At 40.5% G+C, this 20,836-nt stretch overlaps 1 protein-coding gene across 3 annotated transcripts in view; it reads left to right on the top strand.

The window, feature by feature from the left end:
* Il1rl2 (interleukin 1 receptor-like 2) overlaps nucleotides 1–20,836 on the top strand; it is a 47,128-nt gene that overhangs the window by 11,490 nt on the left and 14,802 nt on the right. For all 3 annotated transcript variants that reach the window (XM_087564674.1, NM_133575.2, XM_087564675.1), the window contains 4 exon segments: nucleotides 3,811–3,973; nucleotides 7,196–7,267; nucleotides 17,933–18,062; nucleotides 18,900–19,036. In XM_087564674.1, coding sequence (XP_087420800.1) covers nucleotides 3,811–3,973; nucleotides 7,196–7,267; nucleotides 17,933–18,062; nucleotides 18,900–19,036 — 502 coding nt within the window.

A 20,836-nucleotide genomic window follows, 5' to 3' on the forward strand; every position in this document is an offset into this window, starting at 1 on the left:
GTAGCATCCCATGGGACAGGAATGAGGGCTACTTTACACAAATTTTCAACAGAGTTTTACAAGGGATTAGGTCACTGACTCCAGCTGATCCCAAAGCACTCAGTTCTAAAAAGTATACCATTTTCAAACTATATCTGTGTGTTATACCCAATATTTATGGTAGACGGTTGTATGTAAGATCACCTTACACCCATTTGATGTTTTCAGGATCTACTACCATAACATGCATACATGCACACATTCCTCTTTGCAGCAGGGAAGTGGAATAGTATGTAATTTAAATTTACAGGTATGTACTAACTTACGTTGGGACTGACACATGGGGAATCCAAGGCAAGTAAAGTTGGCTGTTGTGTGATTCTCTTAAAGGTAGGTTAAAACCAGGCTGAGCACACAGCAAGAGATCAGGATAAGTCTTGAGAAGATCTTAAGGTGCATAGCAACTTGGCTATATGGCCTAACAGAAGTTCCAGTCTCTCAGAAATAAGATCCATTTTCGTAATAATGCCTCTCCATAACAATCTCACTGGAAAACTATAGATGGCTGCCCTCGTTGTTATTGTTTATGCTTTAAATCTCGATGGTGAGCTATCCCCACTTGGAATTAAAAAAAGAAAAAAAATCAAACCAGTGGAAAGTTTGTACCCTCCAGTAGATCGGGAAAATGGCACTTCCGGTCCTTGCAAGGGGCGGGATGATTCTTATACAGCAAGGTCAGTGTTAGTGTGATTGGTCATGTGGATAATTGGATGAGGCAATGAGTCAGAGTTGCTCAACCATGAAGCACAGCACAGATCGTGCCTCGCTGGGAACTTCTCAGTTAAGCCCATAGGAGAGAAGTTTTCCAAGTCTAAGGATTCAAGCCTTGTGACTCTGAACCCCTGAAGAAGTAGATCATGAAACTCATACAACAGCAAACTAAAGACAAACCCCACACCATAGAACACAGGTAGACAGAAGAGACAAGGTGGGAAGAAGAGAATTCAGATGTGAGTTTGCTTTGGGTCAAATCAATCCAAGGGTTAAGTGCTGGATTTTTTTCCATTAATGTGACAGACACGTTTTGGTACTCCTGAGGTCAGCCTTAAAGTGTCGAATGAATACATACTGTGAATAATCTAAGCCCAAGGTGCCATATAAATTTATATGTCTCACCACTCCCCTATTTTATAGGATATATCTAACTCTGAAGATACATTCCCCAACACTCTTCTGAATGCCTCTTGTATTCAAAATGCTAATTTTATTGTGAGGAGTGATACCTTATCCACCCAATCCCTAATAGAAGGTCCCATCTACTGGTGAGCAGTTGTCAGATGGTAACTAGTGTTGTTTCTTTACACAGTATCTATTGAAGCAATTTATAAGAAATTTAGGAAGACAAGTTGTAAATGAGCATTCTGACATTATTCATGACCTGCCCATGCAGAGTGGATTTATTCTCCTTCTCTGGGGTGGAGATTTAGGACTCACTCCTCTGTGACAGGCTAAGTAATGAGAGGATGTACCACTGAGTTGGTTACATGTTTATTGAATTAGAATTTTATCTGTTTTAACTATTAAGTTGTGGTCTTCATGAAGACAGTAAATGCATCTAATTCCTGCATGGCCAAAGCCTCTCGTTGTGCTGGAAAAGATGGGAACTCAGATATTTGAATAAAAAATGGACTCGACTAGCCAAGCAGTCTCACTGTGGAGTGGAGTTCCTCAAAGGAAGGGACAGGTTTGACAAGTGTGAGAAGTGGGTGTGTGCGGTAAAGGTGATTAGCTGGATACAGTGAGTTACTAGAGCAGGGAAGGTAGATGGAAGGTGGCTCATTTGGCAAGATGCTTGTCTTGAAAGCATGAGGACCTTGTTTTCTCCCCATAAATACATAAAAAAGGCTGGATGTGGAGGTGCACAGGAGACTGGCAGATCCTTGGGGCTTGTTGGCCAGCCAGCCCAGTCAAGTCAGTGTTGTCTCCAAATACAAGGTAGAAAGAGACAGAGAAAAACACCTGATGTCTATGTCTCGTTTACACACCACACCACACCACACACACACATACACACACACACACATATACACTCTCACACACACACCACACAGAGACACACTCATATATACTCTCACACACAGACACATACACAGACACATACACAGACACACTCACATAGACTTACACACAACACAGACTCACACACAACACACACAGACACACAGATACACACATACAACACACACACAGAAATACATAACACATAACACACACAGACACAGACACAGACACACAGACACACACACACACACACACATTGGAGGGGTGTGTAAGCCTTTTCTAAGACACATAAATGGGAACTTTTCATTGTCTGTGGTTGCTGGAATGACAAGAGAGAAAGGTGTTTCATAGACTAATGATTGGTAGTTGTGTCAGTCCTGAAGAAATTCTATGAGGTGTTCTCACTGTAGACTGATGCATGCTCTCTTTGGTCACTTAGGTCTCCTATTAGTTGTTATACCCTGGATTCTATAAAGCAAACTCTCTCATGAGTGGGGAGTCGAGTCTCTTGTGTGGTTGAAGCAGTCATTATCCATTTCACCTGGGCTTGTGATGCTGGCAAAGGCACTTGGCATCATGGGGTGGGAGTCTGCAGGGAGAGATGGGACTTGAGGTGGAGAACATTCCTCAGCTGTAGCCGTTCTCCATGAAACCTTCAAAGCTACACATGTTTCATTCTTCTCAACTCCTATTGGACTTAGTGTTTGTATCACCCATTTTAGTGTGTAAAATATTCCTTACCAAGTCTTCTTGCGATAGAAATAAAAGATCTCTCTCTCTCTCTCTCTCTCTCTCTCTCTCTCTCTCTCTCTCACACACACACACACACACACACACAGAGAGAGAGAGACAGAGACAGAGAGACAGAGACAGAGAGAGACTAAGTGATGAGTGTCCACACTCCTTTTTCTCTATGTCAATTGTCAACTTGAATTGATTGAGAAGTACCAAAGAATTTAAAGAACACCTTTGGGTGTGTCTGTCACGGTATTTTCAGTGAAGACTAATAAGAGGAAAATACCTGCCCAGAATGTGGGTGGCACCGTCCCATAGTCTATGCTCCAGATGAAACAAATAGACAAAAGAGAAAGCCTGCTGCTGTCATTCTTTCTAATCCTGGCCTCGGAATGTTCTCCCATGCCCCGCCCCACACTTCTCCAACTTCTGAAGCCACAAGTACATTAAATCATGTCTTCTTTAAGTTGTTCATGTCAAGTGTTTTTGATAAAGTGACAAAATGTGACTAGCACAGTAACCTCCATCTTTTTGTCCATTAATCCAGTTACTGTCCATCCATCCATCCAGTCATCCATGTATCTGTCTGTCACTTATTCTATCTATCTATCTATCTATCTATCTATCTATCTATCTATCTATCTACCTACCTTTCTATCTATCTATCACCTCTGTCATATTTCATGCATTATCTTCTGGTTAGATGGTTAATATCTAAGATTTAGGTTGTAAGTGACTAAGTAGATATTGGGCAATGGCTTTCAATCTTCCTGAAGCTGTGACCCTTTAAGACAGTTCCTCATGTTGTGAAGACCTCCAACCATAAAACTATTTTGCTGCTCCTTCATAGCTATAATTTTGCTACTTTTATAAATCATATGTAATGGGAATATCTGATACATGACCACAAGGGGCTGCAACCCCCAGGTTGAGAAACAGCGATATAGACGTGTTTCCCCACACTTCATGGGGTGATGCTAACAGAGTGACTAGAATTTGCCAGCACTCACTCCCTTCTTGTGTGTGTGCCTTTAGGGTTGTGAAGAGATTAAAGTGAGCAAGAAGTTTTGCCCTACAGGAACAAAGCTTCTTGTTAACAACATCGACGCGGAGGATAGTGGGAGCTATGCATGCTCAGCCAGACTGACACACTTGGGGAGAATCTTCACGGTTAGAAACTACATTGCTGTGAATACCAGTAAGTTTTTTTTTTTTTCAAATATGGTTGCTTGGTTCTCAGCTTTACGGGAGCCAGATGACTTCCTGTTTCAGGTTTTGGAGATTGGATTTTGACTTTGCGGAAGAGTAGCAGAGCCCCAGCCGTGTTAGATCAGAGGGCCAGAGACTAAGACCGATGGACAGAAATGGCTGGGCACAACAGCTGACTTTACTTTAAAAACAGAACATTCAAAGCTCTTAGCTGGAGATCATGAAAGAGATCGTGTAACAGGGGAATTTCCTGGCTGCCTAGCAAAGTGTTGGCGTTCAACAAAAGGTAGATAGTGCTAATACTACACTGTTTCCCATCATCTCTGCTGGGTGAGTGTTGTGCTGGATCTTTCCAGGGTTGGTCCTGCCGCAGCCTCAGAATCTTTGGAGTTCAGGGTTTGTGGATAGGGTCCTTAGATAACCTACTGTGTCAGGCCAGTCCTTTTGGGAGTAGTCATGTCACTGCCCTATCACCGCCACCCATTGTCTTTGAATGCATAATAGTCTTCAGTCTGTAAGGGAGTGCCTTAGATGAAGCCGAAAAAGCTTCAAATACTCAGCTGGAGCAAATTCTTACATAGTGCAGAAGGAGCGACTTTTCAACAACCATAGAGATCATTAGAAGCATCATCAGGGTCAGAACTGTGGCCTTTGATACCCAGGTAAATATTTTTCCTTCTTCTCTACACACTGAGTGAAGAATTCATCTCTTATTGGATGGTTCTTCCACTAGGGCCTTCATGTTTATTACTACACTTAAGGAAATACAGCTTTCTTTTTCTTTCAGATTTATTTTTATTTTACATGTGTCTATGTTTGCCTACATACATGTCTGTGTATCACTTGCATGCCTTGTGACCAAGGACATCAGATACCCTAGAACTGGAGTACAGATGTTTGTAAGTCACCATGTAGGTGCTGGGAACTGAACCCAGGGTCTGTCAGTTAGTGGCTGCGTCTTACCATCTTACTATCTCTCCAGCCACAACATAGCTTTCTTTTTTCTTTAATGGAGTTGTACCGTTGGACCATCTGCTCCCTTGGTGGTTTCTTGCTGCTTACCTGGGCTGCTCCGGAAAGCATCAGGGTGGATAGTCAGAGATCCTGCCATTTTCTGTATCTCAGCCTTGTTCTTCCTGTATCACAGTTCTTTCTGGCTTATCCTGCACTGCTCTTAGCTGAAATTATGAAATTTAAATATTTAAGATATAATTTTAATATATAATATTTTATATAATTTAATATACTGTATAAAATAATGAGTACTCAAAATAAAATATTTAATATATAAATATAATAAAATAAATATGCATTATAACATATGACATATGATATAATGTATAATATATAATGTATCATATAATATATGATCTATGATATATATGATCTATGATATATGATGATCTATGATCTATGACTATATATTATATAATATAATATATGATCATATATTATGTAAGTATATAATATGTTTAGAATTTTATATATAATTAATATATAAATATTTAAATACTTTTGGATACTCTTCACTTTTGATTTTCTACCTTGTCATTGTCATTAAGAAAACAGGTTGTAGCTGATTTTGTGATAGTCCAGTTCTTGATCTTTCCTGTTGATGGCATCTTCTGGAAGCCCCTCACCTTGCTCCTATTTAGAGCCCCCACTCTCTCCTAGGAACAGATCCATTCATTGACTGAATAGTTGACCACCACAATGCTTAGTCTTATATGAGTAGCTAAGGATGTTTCTTAAAAGGTTAAATTCATGCGATGCTGTAGAATCTAAGAGTCCTCAAGCCACATCAATAGAATCAACATTTATGTACCGTCATGAGGTATGAGGCTGGTTTCTGATGGGAGAAACCTGCCACAGGATGTTTTGAAGAAAGAGAAGTTGAAGCAAGCCTAGGGTCTGGTAGACCCCCTAGGATACATTAGCAATCCAGAAGAGTGTTGATAGTCTGGGCTTGAGTACAGTGATTATCTAGTGACTCTTCATGGAGGGCCTAGGGAACAGGCCCTATGCCAGGTAGAGAGGAAGTGATGGGGGTGGAAAAAGCTGTGTCATGCCATGACAAAGCTTGACGTCTGAAGGCGGGGGAATCAGAGACAGATGTTAGACAATCCACTACGAGACGCGTCATTACAGAGGAGATAATTGCTTGCAGATATTCCAAAGTAGTATATTGATTGATAAAACAGCTTAGGTGCCTACAGACAGAAGACAAGAAGCTGTGGAGGCCTTAGGATAAGAGGAACCATGTTGTGTCTGAGGGATAGAAGACAGACAGGTTGGGTTGGGTTGATGAGATCATGGCAGGTAATGAGGTTAGAGACTCAGTCAGGAGTGAGGAGTAGGTGGAGTTTGAAATCTAGACTCTCAGAACAATGGTGAGCACCCAGTGGGGTTGATGGCCTGAGAGCCGCCAGTTCGGTATGCTTTTAATGTTGGAAGTATCTGGCTGTCCCCCAGAGGGAACATCAGGACAGGGTTCAGGTGAGACATCATGCAAGCATAGGCACGTGGTAACATGGATGATGGGAAGATACAGCTACTGTAAAGCATCTCCAACACCTTTTAGTGTTACTTCAGCAGAAGGGAAGAGAGGTCCTGGGTTCTAGGCCTTCGGGCATATGCTGCTGGGTGGAAGGTGACATTAGCCAATGAAACGAGACAGCTCAAGGGGAAAGTAGGTGTTGGAGAATTTGGTCTTCAGCAAGTTGAGCACAAGGCATGCAGGGAAAGTGGAATAGGTCATAACCTCTGTCGGTCTGGAACTCAGAGCGAGTTCTGGAGTTAAGACTTCCTGAGGACTGTCTTTCGGAAGGCAATTCAAGCTGTGAGCAGATAAGATAGAGTAGAGAACAGAAGACAGATGGTTCAGAAGTAAAGACTGAGTAGCAGATTGGGAAGCGTTAGAAGGCTAAGTGTGTTACGCTGTGTGGAGTAGAAGTTCAGGAGGACAGTGAGAGAGTGGTTGACTGGAGTGATCTCCTGGTTTGATGTGTGTGACCTAGTAGATGGTGATCATTGGCTACCTGGCTCTACTCATGAATAGTAAACTGAAGAGCTTTATAGAACGTGGTGATATTTCGGTCATCCTGATGTCACACACTTAACTTTTCTTGACCAATGTTTTTGAAGGTCTTCTCTCCATGCATTAGGTTTTTGTGGTTCTGACACAATTCTTGTGGGTGTGATTTCTTATCAGAGGAAGTTGGGTCTGGAGGAAGGATCCCTAACATCACGTATCCAAAAAACAACTCCATTGAAGTTCAACTTGGTAAGTGAGAAGCTGTTGGAGCTGTCCGGTTACCATGGGTAATGCTCGCTGCACCTACTACTTCAGTGGATGCATTCAAAGATCAAGGTAGAGACAATTCCTCTACAAGGCTAATTTCCAACTTGGGTGATTCTGAGCTCACCAGGGGAGTCTCACTGAGTTCTGTGAATGCAAAGGCAATGAGAACAGACATGAAGTGTGAAACTCCAGCTACGAAATAATCTAGATCGGGAATTCTGGATTACGTTATCTTGTACAGGAAAGTACATTCAAGGAGTAAGGGAAATAGCTACATTACAGCCTTCATGTACACAGTAAAAGACCAAAAATTCAATGCTTCAGAACAGAGACCCTCACATGTTCTTAATGTAGAGGCAGTGCCAATAGATAAACGTACTGAGAGCACTTTCCTCAGACTCAGTCAATGTCATACTTCAGTTAGGGTTCTATTGGTCCAATAGCATCCTTTTCCAAAAGAGACATGTAAAAGTTCATGGCCCAAAAGATTAAAAATAACACTAAGAAGGTATGATTTACAAAAATCATCATAAAAAACAGTCTGGGTGTTTCAATCTGATAATCTTTCAAGAAAGACCCCAATGAGAAAATAACAAAGTGAGTCACTTTATTCACTGCAGTGCCTTTCAAAATGCTTTGGTGTTGATACTGGTGATTGAATCAATGGCCTCACACATACCGGACAAGCAGTGTACCACAGGGGTTTATCCTGGGTCCTTTCACTTCTTTGTCTTGAGACTAAATTTAACTCACTCTCTATTCCAGGCAGGTCTTGAATTTCTCATTTTCCTGCCTCAGTTTCCCAACGTACTGCTCTACCAGGCCTAGAAAAATAGAATTTTTATGCCACCATGTGTCAACTATGTAAAGCTAAAAGTCTTAGAAAATACAAGAATACAACATGGCAGGACAATTGTCTCTACCTAAGAGGGAACCTTGATATAACTGAAGCTTTGCCAAGTTTATTAGGCAGGTGAAAACCCAATGGATTGGAGACGCCACCTGAGGAGGGGACATTGTACAGTTACAGTGTAGCATCTGGGAACCTGTAACTAAATTCAAAACAAATGAAAAGCCCACCGGTTAGATATGTGAGATAGCCCATTAGTTACTTAGCTTTGTTCTAGTTGGGTTACAATGGCTGCAATGAAACTCCATGACCAGAGCAAGTTGGGGAGAAAAGGGTTTGTGCAACTTACACCTCCATAGCACTGTTCATCATCAATGGAAATCAGGATAGGAAATCAAACAGGGCAGGAACATGAAATCAAGAGCTGATGCAGGGGCCATGGAGGGGCGCTGTTTACTGGCTTACTCCTCATGGCTTGCTGAGCCTGCTTTCTTATTGAACCCAAGATCATCAGCCCAGGGATGGCACCACCCATCATGAGCTGGGTCCTCACCCACTGATCACTAATTGAGAAAATTCCCTACAGCTGGATCTCATGGAGGCCTTTTTCTCAATTAAGGTTATGTCCTTTCAGGTAACTGTAGCTTGTTTGAAGTTGACACAAAACCAGCCAGGATAGCATGATTTAGTTACTCCATAGCGTAAACACATAAACACATAGAAACATCATGTTGTACTGTTTAAAAATATACCATTCCTATTTTTTCAATTAGAATTTTAAAAATCTAAAAGAAAGAAAAGTTAAACAAACCACATTTTCTAATTATTAGCTTTTTTGGTTAGAAGTAAAGTCATAGAGTCCATTCACAAAATACTGCCAGTGAGACACTGCCAATCAAATGTAGTGGCACGCGGCCAGTGCTGCTCCCAAAAGATATTGGTTTTTTAATACCATTATAATTAAGTGCAGGAATAATCAAAACACTTAGGTTTCTTTCTAAACAGCAACTAAGTAACAAAGGTGAAAGTAGAAACAATGTATTTACTGCTTCTGCTAATGGTGGTAGTGGAGGAACAGGTCTCAGAGCAGGTTCAGGAGGAAGGCCGGTGGCTGTGACAGGAAGGACTTAAACCTCCAAGGAATTCAAACACCAAATAGCAGACTCAGAAATGTGAACATCTGCAAAACAGTGCTAAGGACAAACAAATCTGCTTGAAAGGCCCAGGTCAGATTGTTTTTAGACGCTCTTTAAAATGGTTGGAGAGCTCTGAAATCTTAACAGCACACTGGTGTACTGACTTCCTTGCCATGTGGACACACACAGACTTCACAGACACCTACGAAGACTAGCTATTAATAATTTAATCAACTTTGTCTCTCCATTTCTTTTGAAATTTGTAGCCAATATATTTAGAAAATTAAAAAACTTGCAGGGGCTACAGCAGTGGGCTACACCTGTGGGTTGTGACTCCATTGGGAGGGTCACATATCAGATATTTACATTATGGTTCATAAGAGTTGGAAAAAAGTCACAGTTATGAAGTAGCAATAAAATAAAAAAATATGGTTGATGTTCATTGCAACCTGAGAAACTCTATTAATGGGTCTCGGCATTAGGAAGATTGAGAACTACTGGGTTAGACAGACAGCTCTGCAGGCAAAATGTGGAGTAAGCATGAAGTCCAGAGTTTGATTGCTAGAAACCATGTAAAAAAGCAGTGTGTGGTATCAAATGCTTATAGGAAAGGTACAAACATGTACATCCCTAGGGCTTACTGGTCAACTAGCCTAGCTTATTTGGTAAGTTCCAGGCTAATGAGAAATTTTAACTAAAAAAAAAAATAACATGGGCAGTTTCTGAGGGATGACACCTTCACATGCCATACACACATGCAAACACATCCCCCATACATATAAACTTACCAAAACACATACCTATACCCACAATGTACATACATATACACACTATGCACATGAGAGGCAGGAATAGTGAAGATTTTAAGAAGGAGGGTAAGCATAATCATGTTGAAGGATTTTTTTCTATGTAACTATTCTAAGAAAATGATCTAAAAATGCCATAATAACTAGTATTTTTACTTTAAGACTCTTCTGATACAATAAAACCTTCAAAGCCGGTTTTACACCTTTGAATTACTAGTCTAGTATCTTGATATTAACACGATATTGTTGTGTAAATGACTCTGCCAGACTGTTTTCTTGGGGACAGAGGTACTACAGAGGATTACGTGTTGGCAAATGTTTGTCCCATTGGGCACTCCCCTTTGCCACCCATCTCTGATGCACCAAGAGCACCTTTTCCAAGAATTTTGGTATAAATATGTTGATATCAAGACAGATATTAAGGCAAAAGCTTTATTATTAGGCCAGTAGAGGTGTGATGACAAAATTTCATTTTTGAATATGTAAATACTTAATATAGGGTGGCCTTAAAAACTTGTACACATCATGATGCTGGAGGACTTCAAGAAAGACGTGAAGAACTCCCTTAGAGAACAAGTAGAAGCCTACAGAGAGGAATCGCAAAAATGCCTGAAAGAATTCCAGGAAAACATAAATAAACAAGCAGAAGCCCATAGAGAGGAGACACAAAAATCCCTGAAAGAATTCCAGGAAAACACAATCAAACAGTTGAAGGAATTGAGGATGGAAATAGAAGCAATCAAGAAAGAACACAGGGAAACAGCCCTGGATATAGAAAACCAAAAGAAGAGACAAGGAGCTGTAGATACAAGCTTCACCAACAGAATACAAGAGATGGAAGAGAGAATCTCAGGAGCAGAAGATTCCATAGAGATCATTGACTCAACTGTCAAGGATAATGTAAAGCGGAAAAAGCTACTGGTCCAAAACATACAGGAAATCCAGGACTCAATGAGAAGATCAAACCTAAGGATAATAGGTATAGAAGAGAGTGAAGACTCCCAGCTCAAAGGACCAGTAAATATCTTCAACAAAATCATAGAAGAAAACTTCCCTAACCTAAAAAAAGAGATACCCATAGACATACAAGAAGCCTACAGAACTCCAAATAGATTGGACCAGAAAAGAAACACCTCCCGTCACATAATTGTCAAAACACCAAACGCACAAAATAAAGAAAGAATATTAAAAGCAGTAAGGGAAAAAGGTCAAGTAACATATAAAGGCAGACCTATCAGAATCACACCAGACTTCTCGCCAGAAACTATGAAGGCCAGAAGATCCTGGACTGACGTCATACAGACCCTAAGAGAACACAAATGCCAGCCCAGGTTACTGTATCCAGCAAAACTCTCAATTAACATTGATGGAGAAACCAAGATATTCCATGACAAAACCAAATTTACACAATATCTTTCTACAAATCCAGCACTACAAAGGATAATAAATGGTAAAGCCCAACATAAGGAGGCAAGCTATACCCTAGAAGAAGCAAGAAACTAATCGTCTTGGCAACAAAACAAAGAGAATGAAAGCACACAAACATAACCTTACATCCAAATATGAATATAACGGGAAGCAATAATCACTATTCCTTAATATCTCTCAATATCAATGGCCTCAACTCCCCAATAAAAAGACATAGATTAACAAACTGGATACGCAACGAGGACCCTGCATTCTGCTGCCTACAGGAAACACACCTCAGAGACAAAGACAGACACTACCTCAGAGTGAAAGGCTGGAAAACAACTTTCCAAGCAAATGGTCAGAAGAAGCAAGCTGGAGTAGCCATTCTAATATCAAATAAAATCAATTTCCAGCTAAAAGTCATCAAAAAAGATAAGGAAGGACACTTCATATTCATCAAAGGAAAAATCCACCAAGATGAACTCTCAATCCTAAATATCTATGCCCCAAATACAAGGGCACCTACATACGTAAAAGAAACCTTACTAAAGCTCAAAACACACATTGCACCTCACACAATAATAGTGGGAGATTTCAACACCCCACTCTCATCAATGGACAGATCATGGAAACAGAAATTAAACAGTGATGTCAACAGACTAAGAGAAGTCATGAGCCAAATGGACTTAACGGATATTTATAGAACATTCTATCCTAAAGCAAAAGGATATACCTTCTTCTCAGCTCCTCATGGCACTTTCTCCAAAATTGACCATATAATTGGTCAAAAAACGGGCCTCAACAGGTACAGAAAGATAGAAATAATCCCATGCGTGCTATCGGACCACCACGGCCTAAAACTGGTCTTCAATAACAATAAGGGAAGAATGCCCACATATACGTGGAAATTGAACAATGCTCTACTCAATGATAACCTGGTCAAGGAAGAAATAAAGAAAGAAATTTAAAACTTTTTAGAATTTAATGAAAATGAAGGTACAACATACCCAAACTTATGGGACACAATGAAAGCTGTGCTAAGAGGAAAACTCATAGCGCTGAGTGCCTGCAGAAAGAAACAGGAAAGAGCATATGTCAGCAGCTTGACAGCACACCTAAAAGCTCTAGAACAAAAAGAAGCAAATACACCCAGGAGGAGTAGAAGGCAGGAAATAATCAAACTCAGAGCTGAAATCAACCAAGTAGAAACAAAAAAGGACCATAGAAAGAATCAACAGAACCAAAAGTTGGTTCTTTGAGAAAATCAACAAGATAGATAAACCCTTAGCCAGACTAATGAGAGGACACAGAGAGTGTGTCCAAATTAACAAAATCAGAAATGAAAAGGGAGACATAACTACAGATTCAGAGGAAATTCAAAAAATCATCAGATCTTACTATAAAAACCTATATTCAACAAAACTTGAAAATCTTCAGGAAATGGACAATTTCCTAGACAGATACCAGGTATCGAAGTTAAATCAGGAACAGATAAACCAGTTAAACAACCCCATAACTCCTAAGGAAATAGAAGCAGTCATTAAAGGTCTCCCAACCAAAAAGAGCCCAGGTCCAGACGGGTTTAGTGCAGAATTCTATCAAACCTTCATAGAAGACCTCATACCAATATTATCCAAACTATTCCACAAAATTGAAACAGATGGAGCACTACCGAATTCCTTCTACGAAGCCACAATTACTCTTATACCTAAACCACACAAAGACACAACAAAGAAAGAGAACTTCAGACCAATTTCCCTTATGAATATCGACGCAAAAATACTCAATAAAATTCTGGCAAACCGAATTCAAGAGCACATCAAAACAATCATCCACCATGATCAAGTAGGCTTCATCCCAGGCATGCAGGGATGGTTTAATATACGGAAAACCATCAACGTGATCCATTATATAAACAAACTGAAAGAACAGAACCACATGATCATTTCATTAGATGCTGAGAAAGCATTTGACAAAATTCAACACCCCTTCATGATAAAAGTCCTGGAAAGAAGAGGAATTCAAGGCCCATACCTAAACATAGTAAAAGCCATATACAGCAAACCAGTTGCTAACATTAAACTAAATGGAGAGAAACTTGAAGCAATCCCACTAAAATCTGGGACTAGACAAGGCTGCCCACTCTCTCCCTACTTATTCAATATAGTTCTTGAAGTTCTAGCCAGAGCAATCAGACAACAAAAGGAGATCAAGGGGATACAGATCGGAAAAGAAGAGGTCAAAATATCACTATTTGCAGATGACATGATAGTATATTTAAGTGATCCCAAAAGTTCCACCAGAGAACTACTAAAGCTGATAAACAACTTCAGCAAAGTGACTGGGTATAAAATTAACTCAAATAAATCAGTTGCCTTCCTCTATACAAAAGAGAAACAAGCCGAGAAAGAAATTAGGGAAACGACACCCTTCATAATAGACCCAAATAATATAAAGTACCTCGGTGTGACTTTAACCAAGCAAGTAAAAGATCTGTACAATAAGAACTTCAAGACACTGAGGAAAGAAATTGAAGAAGACCTCAGAAGATGGAAAGATCTCCCATGCTCATGGATTGGCAGGATTAATATAGTAAAAATGGCCATTTTACCAAAAGCGATCTACAGATTCAATGCAATCCCCATCAAAATACCAATCCAATTCTTCAAAGAGTTAGACAGAACAATTTGCAAATTCATCTGGAATAACAAAAAACCCAGGATAGCTAAAGCTATCCTCAACAATAAAAGGACGTCAGGGGGAATCACTATCCCTGAACTCAAGCAGTATTACAGAGCAATAGTGATAAAAACTGCATGGTATTGGTACAGAGACAGACAGATAGACCAATGGAATAGAATTGAAGACCCAGAAATGAACGCACACACGTATGGTCACTTGATTTTTGACAAAGGAGCCAAAACCATCCAATGGAAAAAAGATAGCATTTTCAGCAAATGGTGCTGGTTCAACTGGAGGGCAACATGTAGAAGAATGCAGATCGATCCATCCTTATCACCCTGTACAAAGCTTAAGTCCAAGTGGATCAAGGACCTCCACATCAAACCAGACACACTCAAACTAATAGAAGAAAAACTAGGGAAGCATCTGGAACACATGGGCACTGGAAAAAATTTCCTGAACAAAACACCAATGGCTTACGCTCTAAGATCAAGAATCGACAAATGGGATCTCATAAAACTGCAAAGCTTCTGTAAGGCAAAGGACACTGTGGTTAGGACAAAACGGCAACCAACAGATTGGGAAAAGATCTTTACCTATCCTACAACAGATAGAGGCCTTATATCCAAAATATACAAAGAACTCAAGAAGTTAGACCGCAGGGAAACAAATAACCCTATTAAAAAATGGGGTTCAGAGCTAAACAAAGAATTCACAGCTGAGGAATGCCGAATGGCTGAGAAACACCTAAAGAAATGTTCAACATCTTTAGTCATAAGGGAAATGCAAATCAAAACAACCCTGAGATTTCACCTCACACCAGTGAGAATGGCTAAGATCAAAAACTCAGGTGACAGCAGATGCTGGCGAGGATGTGGAGAAAGAGGAACACTCCTCCATTGTTGGTGGGATTGCAGACTGGTACAACCATTCTGGAAATCAGTCTGGAGGTTCCTCAGAAAATTGGACATTGAACTGCCTGAGGATCCAGCTATACCTCTCTTGGGCATATACCCAAAAGATTCCTCAACATACAAAAGAGACACGTGCTCCACTATGTTCATCGCAGCCTTATTTATAATAGCCAGAAACTGGAAAGAACCCAGATGCCCTTCAACAGAGGAATGGATTCAGAAAATGTGGTACATCTACACAATGGAATATTACTCAGCTATCAAAAACAACGAGTTTATGAAATTCGTAGGCAAATGGTTGGAACTGGAAAACATCATCCTGAGTGAGCTAACCCATTCACAGAAAGACATACATGGTATGCACTCATTGATAAGTGGCTATTAGCCCAAATGCTTGAATTACCCTAGATCCCTAGAACAAACGAAACTCAAGACGGATGATCAAAATGTGAATGCTTCACTCCTTCTTTAAATGAGGAAAAAGAATACCCTTGGCAGGGAAGGGAGAGGCAAAGATTAAAACAGAGACTGAAGGAACACCCATTCAGAGCCTGCCCCACATATGACCCATACATATATAGCCACCCAATTAGAGAGGATGGACGAAGCAAAGAAGTGCAGGCCTACAGGAACCTGATGTAGATCGCTCCTGAGAGACACAGCCAGAATACAGCAAATACAGAGGCGAATGCCAGCAGCAAACCACTGAACTGAGAATAGGCCCCCGTTGAAGGAATCAGAGAAAGAACTGGAAGAGCTTGAAGGGGCTCGAGACCCCAAAAGTACAACAATGTCAAGCAACCAGAGCTTCCAGGGACTAAGCCACTACCTAAAGACTATACATGGACTGACCCTGGACTCTGACCTCATAGGTAGCAATGAATATCCTAGTAAGAGCACCAGTGGAAGGGGAAGCCCTGGGTCCTGCTAAGACTGAACCCCCAGTGAACTAGACTATGGGGGGAGGGCGGCAATGGGGGGAGGGTTGGGAGGGGGACACCCATAAGGAAGGGGAGGGGGGAGGAGGATGTTTGCCCGGAAACCGGGAAAGGGAATAACACTTGAAATGTATATAAGAAATACTCAAGTTAATAAAAAAAAATCAAATAAAAGTTAATTTAAAAGAAAAAAAATTACACTGGTCTTAAGTTCACTACGTAGCCAAGGCTGGTTAAAAAAAAAAAAAAAAAAAAAACTTGTACACACAGAGGAACAATGTTCACAGTCAAGTATTGACCTTTTTATAGGTCTCTCAATGGATTAAAAAAATCAGATTACTGTGTTCTCTTCCATAACTTTCTGACCTTGTTTTGGCTTTATAAGAATCCAAGAATTTTAAATGATTAAGAACTAGATTGGAAGACTAATGGTTTCAAGATGTATTAGGAGGCTAAAACATTTATACAGTCTATATAATTGAAGAAAAAGATCAAAGGTAGACTCACACACACCAGGCTTTTGTTTTTTTTTTTTTATAAAGATTACAGAGAAGTCGATAAATTATAATGTTTAAAAGGAGAGAGTTACACGTAGCCCAGGCTGGTCTTGAACTCCTGATCTTGCCCCCATCTCCCTGAGTGCTAGGATTATAGATGTATACTATCATACTGAACTGGGAAATTAAAACTGTTTAAATAAATAGTACTTGCCTATTAGATTTAATATAGAGTAAAATGAAACTTGACCCCTCTAGTACACAATATAAAAATAATTCACAATCCTGTGAAATTGACTATTGATGTAGCCACCACAATGCTGGAGGTTATGCATACCTACCATATGCACAGAAGTATATGCATACACACACACACACACACACACACACACACACACACACACACACACACACACACACAGAGAGAATATATTCATGTGAGCCTCAGGAAGCATGCATAAGAGAGTTCCAAGAAGATTCTCAATCAAGTATCAAATATGAGAAATAAATACAACACAAATGAGTAGATCTCGATTTTAGAAGAAATAAAGAAAAGTATGTATTCCACTGTGAAACAGCAAAGACGGGCCTGTGAAGGTAAATGGTAAGCAACAGGAGCCAGAATCTGGGGATAAATGTGCATTCAGTGCAAACTAAAGGAAGGAAATGCAATGTGGGAAACTCCAGAATTCTCAAAATATAGTTTTCTTCTGAATGTTTAGTTTATTATAACCCACAGATATTTAGCTATAATCATGGTTCTTATTAAACATGTTATACATTAGAATAAATTATAAAATACCATATATGAAAAATAACTCCTCTTGAAAGATGAAGTGGACCTCATTAAACTGAATGATATATTTATTAAATTTATTAATTATGATTTGGGATGTGTGTAGACATAGGGTAAGGGACTCCCTCCAAAGCATGTGTCACCTTACAGGAATTTACTCTGTCTGTCTGAACCTGAGTTTCTCATCTGACACACAAGAACTACCTTCTAGTTTTCTGCTTTGCTCAATTATTTCAAAGATCCCCAGTACAGACCAGGAGGGAAATGAGCAGGGAACACTGGGTAGACAATAAAGGACTATGCAGTCGTCTGTGGGGGTCGATGAAGTATTATGTAAGTCTCATGCTGTGGGAGACTTTCCTCAGAGGTGTGGCTGTTGGGCAGTGTGTGCAGATCTCTTTGCAGCACAAAGGCTTCTCCTTGCTCTCCCTGGATCTTATGCAGAAGGAGAATCAGCCACATGGCCATCAACCTGGGGGAATGCTATGGCAGTTAAGATATGTCAGGCTCAAAGACAAAGCATATTTGTTAACAAGATGTTGTTAATGTTGAGAAGTCTTGACAATTTGAGAAGTTGGTAGCATTTCCAGTCAGTGTTTGTAAACTTGATCGCTCCAGGCTCCACCCTCATTGTGGACTGCAATATAACAGACACGAAGGAGAATACGAACCTCAGATGCTGGCGAGTTAACAACACCCTGGTGGACGATTACTACAACGACTCCAAACGCATCCAGGAAGGAATCGAGTAGGTGTAAGAGTTACTCTACCTGTACGGAAACGCCAGTACCACTGCTTTTGATGGACGGTTCCACCAGACTTGGCATTTCTTCTCTTGTCTTTTTTTTTTTTTTTTTTGGTTCTTTTTTTCCAGGGCTGGGGACCGAACCCAAGGCCTTGCGCTTGCTAGGCAAGCGCTCTACCACTGAGCTAAATCCCCAGCCCCTTCTCTTGTCTTTTACTGATCAGTGTGTGCTGTGTGTCACCAGGCATCTGGTTTGGGCAAATGCAAGATGTCTATGTTTCTGAACGAATCAATGTCAGCGCAATATGAACTCTAACTTAGAGAAACAGCCTATGTGTGTCAGCTTCCACTCAAATCCAGCCTGTCCCATCCAATGACATTGCGAGTTGGTGGCTTTCAGTGAGGAGTTAGCAACATGAAGATCACTGCAGAGTTTCTTGTGGGAGACGGTGCATAGTCAGTGGTATTTAAGCACAAATTATGGTGCTATGATTATATGTGATGTCAACAGAATCAGGACTAAGGTCCTCAGCGTGCTCAGGGTGAGGCTTGCTGTGTGGACACATTAGGATATAGTGTGGGGAACAGAACATGCCCGTAAGAGCTGCACATGGGGCTGTCATTAGCAGAACCACCCTTTCTCATGACTGTCCAGGAGAAAATGCAAATACATCTACAGAATCTCTATGCATTCAGTCACTCTCATACGTATTCTTAGAGTAAAACAATGGCCAGAGAGTTCTGTAAGGGAAAAAACCCAACAAATTATTTGTGGAAGATGAACTATACCTTACGTTGGGTGATGGCTTGTGTATTAATGGATGGCTCTTTCTTCCTTAGAACCAATCTGTCTCTGAGGAATCACATTCTGTACACAGTGAACATAACATTCTTAGAAGTGAAAATGGAGGACTACGGCCATCCTTTCACATGCCACGCTGGCGTGTCCGCAGCCTACATCATTCTGAAACGCCCAGGTAAAGCCCAGTGTCTCACCTGCTGCTCAGAGCATTGAAATCCATGACTAGGGAAGGCTTACTAATGACAAATGATGTCATATCTTCAGTAGGAGGCAACAGGGGGTACCAAATAGAGAACTTGGTGCACCCCTACGTTAAAAATAAAATATCTGATAGTCAAGATAGAGAACTCAGGCACACCATTTCATTTAAGATGGTGCTGGGTCAGATAGCTGTCTTGGGATAAAGCTGTGATTCTATCAAAGTGTGGTTTAGGCTGACCCATCTTCATCATCATTGAGTTTTTGTTTTTGTTTTTGTTTTTCACACTGAAATTCCAGAAAAGTATACATGGTTTCTCTCTAATGACCTTGGGCTAGGCTCATTCTCTCTCTGGTTACATCAGTATGAGTAGACATACAGTACTGGCTTCCTTGTCTCCATCTCTTGGGGTCCCTTGTGCTTGGGTTGGGTGGAAGGAGCATTAAGCCTGTCTGTGTCCACTACCTACTTGTCCTTCTGGCTTTTCAAGATACTCTTTTCTCAGGAATTCACTGACAAGCACCCCTTTAACCTCTCCATCCTCACCCCTGGCAACCTTCTTCTCTCTGTGGCTTCCATTACCCAAAGGTAGATGCAAATACATTCTTGTATCCAACTGTGTTCTCTTTTCCCTCATGGCAACTTCGTGGCCTTACCTGCTCTTTACTAGTCTACAGATTTAAGAAACAAGATGAAGAATATATTTAACGTCCTAACTTTGTTTTCTTACCTTTGATAAATAGACCCCCATATTTCCCATGTACTATAGGATCAGAATCTGGTGTCATCTTGACCCTTTCTTGTGATAATGGCTGACTAATGTGTCTCATCTTCTACAGGCCTGCCTGCTACATCTGTCCCACATGCCCATTCAACTATTTGGCTAGATGGTGGGGTGCTTCCAATCTAGGATATAAACATTAACGTTTCTGTGTTTAAGCCCTGGCTTCAGCACTAGGGGGACTGTGTGATTGATCACCCAGTATCTGAGTCCTCTTACCTGTAATTGGACAGTGGGGAAAACGTTTTGAGAACAAATTGGAATTTTCTTTTTTTATTGTCAAACATAATATACACACAAAATACACACAACGGTTACACTGCCAATGAAATTCAAATGAGATTACCATGTGCATTAGGGACAAGGGATGAACATGGAGCTGGAAAGGACTCCATGCACTTCTTCAGTGAAATATCTATTTCCTGCTTTGACCTGTATACCTCCCGCTTGCAGGAAAGTTGTTTTTTTTTTTTGTCCCCTTTGTGATATTTGTTGATTTCCCTAAAAATAGTTTATATTTTTGCCTGCTTAGGGGCTTTATATTAAGAGTGTTAGATGGCATTATTTCTTCTGTGGCTTGATTCTTTCCTGAGATACTTGGGAAATGTTGGTGCATAGATAACGTAGCACGTCACTGTTTTCCCATCTGAATCTTACTCTACTCAACAACCAGGTCGCCTTTCACCGGTTGCATAAAAAATATGTGGTCATTTGGGTTGTTTCCAGACTGGGACAAGTAATAACACTGTGAAAGTTCCTGTGTGCCCCACGTGGGAGCATTCCTTATGATACTTTTTTAGAGTAGAATTGCTCAATGAACTCTGGTCAGGCATCAGCTTTACTATATGATGCCTTATCATGCCACGTGGTAACTGTACCAGTTCATACTCGCTCCCCACAAAGCAGAGAGTAAGAGAATCAAGTGAGATAATTCTGCAAAGCAAACCGAGGCAACCAGCGAGGTCTAAAATAACGGGTTACTATAGTTGGTACTA

Source organism: Rattus norvegicus, chromosome 9 (assembly GCF_021556685.1).
Source record: "Rattus norvegicus strain SHRSP/BbbUtx chromosome 9, alternate assembly SHRSP_T2T, whole genome shotgun sequence".
NCBI classification, from domain to species: Eukaryota; Metazoa; Chordata; class Mammalia; order Rodentia; family Muridae; genus Rattus; species Rattus norvegicus.